This window comes from Sprattus sprattus, assembly GCF_963457725.1.
Source record: "Sprattus sprattus genome assembly, contig: scaffold_124, whole genome shotgun sequence".
Classification (NCBI taxonomy): domain Eukaryota; kingdom Metazoa; phylum Chordata; class Actinopteri; order Clupeiformes; family Clupeidae; genus Sprattus; species Sprattus sprattus.
In genome coordinates, this window is record NW_027666902.1 from 60,001 (window position 1) to 67,500 (window position 7,500).

General features: G+C 47.2%; 1 protein-coding gene across 1 annotated transcript in view; it reads left to right on the forward strand.

Annotated features, from left to right (window-relative positions):
• The window catches only part of LOC308382576 (neural cell adhesion molecule 1-like), a gene marked incomplete at its 5' end in the record, with an annotated part of 58,838 nt that overhangs the window by 44,595 nt on the left and 6,743 nt on the right, over positions 1-7,500 (forward strand). The window contains 2 exons of the mRNA XM_080860972.1: positions 4,854-4,978; positions 7,034-7,214. Of these exons, the coding sequence (XP_080717098.1) occupies positions 4,854-4,978; positions 7,034-7,214 (306 nt within the window). The remainder of the gene's footprint in view (positions 1-4,853; positions 4,979-7,033; positions 7,215-7,500) is intronic.

A 7,500-nucleotide genomic window follows, 5' to 3' on the forward strand; every position in this document is an offset into this window, starting at 1 on the left:
GTCTGCATTGGGTGGATGAAACATGGCACCAGCTTAGATCTGTTAGCTAGTGAGGAACACGCTCAGAGTAATACCCCCAGTTACACTCCCAATGACACTCTACAGATGTCTGACACAACAGTAGGGTCTTATCCCCCCACCATCCCCACATCACACCCAACTACAATGAATCCTTACATTTCCCAGCCATCATTCCCAACACACACACACGCACAGAGAGACAGAAAGACAGACAAACACACACACACACACACACACACACACACACACACACACACACACACACACACACACACACACACATATGTACCCCACACCCGGTTCCCTCTCCTCTTCCTCCTCCTACTCCTCCCCCTCCTCCTCCTCCTCCTCCTCCTTCTTTGTATGGGCTGCTCTCTGCATGTGAAGTCTTTCCCATGTCATGTCGGTCCGGGAGGTTCATGTCTTTCCGGAATGTTCATGTCTGTCCGAAACGTTCATGTGTGTCTGGAACGTTCATGTGTGTCTGGAACGTTCATGTCTGTCCGGAATGTTCATGTCTTTCCGGAGCGTTCTCTTTCTCTTCATGCACATGGCGGTGCACAGAAGAATGGGTTTAAAGGAAGAAAAAAAGAAAATGAAAATGAGATGAAGCCACAGAGGGAGCCACAGAGCAAAGACATGACAGGAAGCAGAGGGCTTATCTGTTGTGAGGTCACTGGCCTCAGCACTGTTGAGTCAGAGAAGTGGTTCTTTTGAACACGCCGAGACTAAACGACAAAGGGTCTCATTAGTCATCAGCACCCCCACCCTCTGTTTCTGAGGCTGGATGAGCTGCAGGCTCTCAACAGCAGAATCGTCTCCATCAGAGGGGCGTCCTTCAAGCAGGCGTAGCAGGTGGCACAGCCTCCAGCAACGTCTGGCAGCCATGGGAAACTGTATCACAAGGCAGCACAGATTCTCAGCCCCATTGCCAGTTGTCCCAGAAACATGTTATAATTAGCTTTGAGCTGTGATTGGCTAATGCAGTGTCATTTGTTCATTCAGAGAGACCCTCTTTGTGATTGGTTAATCCAGGGAAGCTCTCTGTCTGTTGGTTACCACAAGCAGGCCCCTTCATGAGGTATGCGGTAACGGGAAGTGGAATATGATGTAATTATAGTAATGGAAGAGGAATATGATGTTACTATAGTAAGGGAAGTGGAATATGATGTAATTATAGTAATGGAAGTGGAATATGATGTTACTATAGTAAGGGAAGTGGAATATGATGTAATTATAGTAATGGAAGTGGAATATGATGTTACTATAGTAAGGGAAGTGGAATATGATGTAATTATAGTAATGGAAGTGGAATATGATGTAATTATAGTAAGGGAAGTGGAATATGATGTTACTATAGTAAGGGAAGTGGAATATGATGTTACTATAGTAAGGGAAGTGGAATATGATGTTACTATAGTAATGGAAGTGGATTATGATGTTATTATAGTAAGGGAAGTGGAATATGATGTTACTATAGTAAGGGAAGTGGAATATGATGTTACTATAGTAAGGGAAGTGGAATATGATGTTACTATAGTAAGGGAAGTGGAATATGATGTAATTATAGTAATGGAAGTGGAATATGATGTAATTATAGTAAGGGAAGTGGAATATGATGTAATTATAGTAAGGGAAGTGGAATATGATGTTACTATAGTAAGGGAAGTGGAATATGATGTTACTATAGTAAGGGAAGTGGAATATGATGTTACTATAGTAAGGGAAGTGGAATATGATGTAATTATAGTAATGGAAGTGGAATATGATGTAATTATAGTAATGGAAGTGGAATATGATGTTACTATAGTAAGGGAAGTGGAATATGATGTAATTATAGTAATGGAAGTGGAATGTGATGTAACTATAGAAAGGGAAGTGGAATATGATGTAATTATAGTAAGGGAAGTGGAATATGATGTAATTATAGTAATGAAAGTGGAATATGATGTTACTATAGTAATGGAAGTGGAATATGATGTAATTATAGTAAGGGAAGTGGAATATGATGTTACTATAGTAATGGAAGTGGAATATGATGTTACTATAGTAATGGAAGTGGAATATGATGTTACTATAGTAATGGAAGTGGAATATGATGTTACTATAGTAATGGAAGTGGAATATGATGTTACTATAGAAAGGGAAGTGGTATTGAGAGACCCTCAAGAGGAGCCAGAAGGTCACCTCACCTAGCCTCGCCTCGCCTGGATTGACTCAGGAGTTCTGGAATGACTCTGTGGTTCTGGAGTGACTCAGCAGTTCTGGAGTGGTGTGTCATCTGTTGAAGAGGATATAAGAAGGGATGATGTCCTGTCTCTGGCAGAGTGGCACGTTGAAGCATGTCTTTCCTGGCCCTTCACTTGCCTGTTGTCTGCCTTCTGTAACGGCTCTTTCCTCCTCTCCTCAGTTCTGGGAACTAGTTCCACCTAACAGCAGATTCATGAGCTGCTCTCAGTCCAAAGCGACGCTTCACTGTGCCGCGCTTCTCTCTCTCTTTCTCACTAACTCTTCATTTCAGCTCCCAACCCGGCCGTGTGCTGCTCTGGGTGACCTGACCCAGGCCCAGGGCAGCAGCCGTATTAACCAGCGCTATGGGGTCTGCGTGCATGGTCTCGTTTACATTGAGGTTGTGACTACTCACCTGAATGACTTACCAACTAACAGATGATAACTATTAACCCCTACGGCCGCTCTGATGCTCATACTGCAGCCCTAATGACATGTCATGCAGGGAACCAGAGACAGAAACCAGGCCACAGGCTGAGGATCAATGCACACTTATCCAGGGAACTACTTTAGAGGAGGCAGGCATAGAGAAACAGAGGAAGGAGAGAAAGAGACAAAAAAAGAGAGGTACCAGACACTGTGAGTATAGAAATGAATCATGTATAATTGAAGTGAAATCACTGAAGCAGTTGCTTCTACAGGAGAGAGAGAGAGACCGCCAGACAGACAAACACAAACACACACACACACAAACACACACACACACACACACACACACACACACACACACACACACACACACACACACACACACACACACACAGACATAAACAGACTGGCTGTGAGTCGGCATCTCACTCAGTAATGGCATCTCACTCAGTAATGCAAGAGAACGAATTAGGTTAGGAGTGACAGTGCACACACACACACACACACACACACACACACACACACACACACACACACACACACACACACACACACACACACACACACACACACACACAAGCACATTTAAACACGCACAAACGCAAACATGCTCGTATACACACACACACACACACACAGACACACACACACAGACACACACACACACACCCACACACACACACACACACACAGACACACACACACACACACACATTTAAACACGCACAAACGCAAACATGCTCGTATGTACACACACACACAGACACACACACACACACACACACACACACACACACACACACACATTTACACACACACACACACAGACACACACACACAGACAGACACACACACACACACACACACACACACATTTACACACACACACATTTACACACACACACACATTTACACACACACACATTTACACACACACACACACACACACACACACACACACAGAGACTGACTCACTCCTGTAACTTTAGGCCTATGCTGTGCTAACAGCAGCTCCATTCAGGCTAATTAAAGGCGAGGACCTCGTTAAGAGCTGACATAGGACAGATAACGAGCATCCACACAGACAGAGCAAAACACCAGTGCATGATTACTCAGTACACACACAAGCACACACACCCACACATGCACACACAAACACACACACACACCCACACATGCACACACAGATCCACCAATGAATACACAAAAAAAACAAGACATACACTCTTACACACAGAGAGATAAAGCACCACTCACACACACACACAGACACACACACAGACACACACACACACACACACACACACAGACACACACACACACAGACACACACACACACACACACACACACACACACACAGTCCTCCTCCCGACTCCCTTATCACTGCAGTGGATGAGTTAATGCCTCTCATTTTTCCGGAATCTTAAATTCTCCAGATTCGCAAAAAAACATGCCGCTTCTCCAGTTGGACAGACATTTCTGCAATATTTGAGTGGCGCTAAACCCAGAGTTTAGGAGTTTTGGGAAAAACCCACAACTAAATGACCCCCTCACATACCTCAAGACATCAAAATGTCTGCGACATACATTATGAAGAAGTATAGTGCCCTGATCAACCAAGATGGAATTAAAATTCCTCTTGGTGTCAGCTGCATCTCCTCGAGAAGCATCTCAGAGGACACCAAAAGATTTGCACCCGTTCAGTCAAATTTAGTCAACCCAGTCCCAAAACATTCACGACACTGATGTAAAGAGCTTTACAATAAAGTTATAAAGCAGAGATTTAGTGAGTTTACAAAAACAGTTACACAACAGGGATGCAGTTCGTTTAGAGAGTAGACAAAGCCAGTAACACAAAAGGGATGTGGTTAGTTTCCCAGGCCAGCAGTGAAGAGGCAGGGAGGTCACTGTGTTAGAGCGCTGTAGAGCAGTACTGCTTTTAGCTGAAGGGAACCGTTTCAGGGCCATGCAGAGTAAGACAGGAGCTGTGCCGAGGTCAGATAGTAGCAGTCTCTGGAGCTCCCCCTGTAGGACAGTACTGGTAGTGTGCACCAGTCCCCCTGTAGGACAGTACTGGTAGTGTGCACCAGTCCCCCTGTAGGACAGTACTGAGAGTGTGCACCAGTCCCCCCTGTTCTCTAACAGGTCCTCTCTGCCCCTCCCATCCCCCCAGGGGAACCCAACCCTCCCAAACTCGAGTCGAAGCTGCAGACCAAAGGCAACGCTGTGAAGGTCTTCTGGGTGAAGCAGGACGATGGCGGCTCTCCCATCATGCACTACCTTGTGCGCTACAAAGCTGTGAGTACTCTGCTACTATACTACCTGTCTGTCTGTCTGTCTGTCTCTCTGTCTGTCTGTCTCGCTTCTGTCTGTCTGTCTGTCTGTCTGTCTGTCTGTCTGTCTGTCTGTCTGTCTGTCTGTCTGTCTGTCTCTCTTCTGTCTGTCTGTCTGTCTGTGTGTCTGTCTGTCTGTCTGTCTGTCTGTCTGTCTCTCTGTCTGTCTGTCTCTCTTCTGTCTGTCTGTCTGTCTGTCTGTCTGTCTGTCTGTCTCTCTGTCTGTCTGTCTCTCTTCTGTCTGTCTGTCTCTCTTCTGTCTGCCTCTCTTCTGTCTGTCTGTCTGTCTGTCTGTCTGTCTGTCCTTGTTCTGCTGTAGTGTTGTCCATTTGTCTGTTTCTCTCTTCATGAGTCTGCAGAAAGTATGTCTGAGTTTTCTATTTCTATCTGTTTTCTTATTTATATCTATCTATTTCCTATACTGTATCTATTTCTATCTATGTTCTCATTTATATCTATCTATTTCCTATACTCTATCTATTTCCTATACTGTATCTATTTCCTATACTGTATCTATTTCTATCTATGTTCTCATTTATATCTATCTATTTCCTATACTGTATCTATTTCCTATACTGTATCTATTTCCTATACTGTATCTATTTCCTATACTGTATCTATTTCCTATACTGTATCTATTTCTATCTATGTTCTTATTTCTATCTATCTATTTCTTATACTGTATCTATTTCTTGTCTATTTCCTGACTGTTGTCCATCTACCTGGCCTCCTTCTTACTTAATGGCCTCCTCACTGTCTACTTGACTCAATATCTGTGTCTCTCTCTCTCTCTCTCTCTCTCTCTCTCTCTCTCTCTCTCTCTCTGTATATGTGTCTTTCTGACTCCACTCTGTTTATCTTTCATGTCTGTCTGCCTCTCTCTTCTCTGTCTGCGTGTCCTGACCCTGTCTGTCTGCGTGTCCTGACCCTGTCTGTCTGCGTGTCCTGACCCTGTCTGTCTGTCTGCGTGTCCTGACCCTGTCTGTCTGTCTGCGTGTCCTGACCCTGTCTGTCTGCGTGTCCTGACCCTGTCTGTCTGTCTGCGTGTCCTGACCCTGTCTGTCTGTGTGTCCTGACCCTGTCTGTCTGCCTCTCTTTTCTCTGTCTGTCTGCGTGTCCTGACCCTGTCTGTCTGCCTCTCTTTTCTCTGTCTGTCTGCGTGTGTTTCCTCACCCTGTCTGTCTGTCTGTGTTTCCTGACCCTGTCTGTCTGCGTGTCCTGACCCTGTCTGTCTGCGTTTTCTGACCCTGTCTGTCTGTGTTTCCTGACCCTGTCTGTCTGTGTTTCCTGACCCTGTCTGTCTGCGTGTCCTGACCCTGTCTCTCTGCGTGTTCTGACCCTGTCTGTCTGCGTGTTCTGACCCTGTCTGTCTGTCTGTGTTTCCTGACCCTGTCTGTCTGCGTGTCCTGACCCTGTCTGTGTGTGTTTCCTGACCCTGTCTGTCTGCGTGTCCTCACCCTGTCTGCCTGCGTGTCCTGACCCTGTCTGTCTGTCTGCGTGTCCTGACTGTCTGCCTCTCTTTTCTCTGTCTGTCTGTCTGACCCTGTCTGTCTGCGTGTCCTCACCCTGTCTGCCTGCGTGTCCTCACCCTGTCTGTCTGCGTGTCCTCACCCTGTCTGCCTGCGTGTCCTGACCCTGTCTGTCTGTCTGCGTGTCCTGACTGTCTGCCTCTCTTTTCTCTGTCTGTCTGTCTGACCCTGTCTGTCTGCGTGTCCTCACCCTGTCTGCCTGCGTGTCCTCACCCTGTCTGCCTGCGTGTCCTCACCCTGTCTGCCTGCGTGTCCTCACCCTGTCTGCCTGTCTGACCCTGTCTGTCTGTCTGTGTTTTCTGACCCTGTCTGTCTGCGTGTCCTGACCCTGTCTGCCTGCGTGTCCTCACCCTGTCTGTCTGCGTGTCCTGACCCTGTCTGTCTGCGTGTCCTCACCCTGTCTGTCTGCGTGTCCTCACCCTGTCTGTCTGCGTGTCCTCACCCTGTCTGCCTGCGTGTCCTCACCCTGTCTGCCTGTGTGTTTCCCCCAGAAGCTGGGTAACGACTGGCGCCCTGAGATCCGTCTGCCCCACATCAGCGAGTACGTGGTCCTGAGCAGCCTGGACTGGAACACGGACTACGAGGTGTACGTGGTGGCCGAGAACCAGCAGGGGAAGTCTCAGCCCAGCGTCCTGTCCTTCAAGACCTCCCCCGAGCCCACCACTGTCCCAGGTAACCCCCCTGTCACCTCTCACCTCTCACCTATGACCTATGACCTCTGACAGCACGCCACCAGCTCAGCCCAGCCCAGCCCAACCCAGCCCAGCCCAGCCCAGCCCAGTGACCTGACGACCTTTAGATTTCAGTCGAGATATTGTAACCTGTAAACCCCTCCTGCCATCTCTTCTGAAAGAAGGGCTTTACTGCGGGCGGGCTGTCTGACCTGCAGGGGCCCCAGGGTGGTTTATGGGATATCTTGGACCTCCCGATGAATGCCTGCAAGCTCCAGCACACCCCC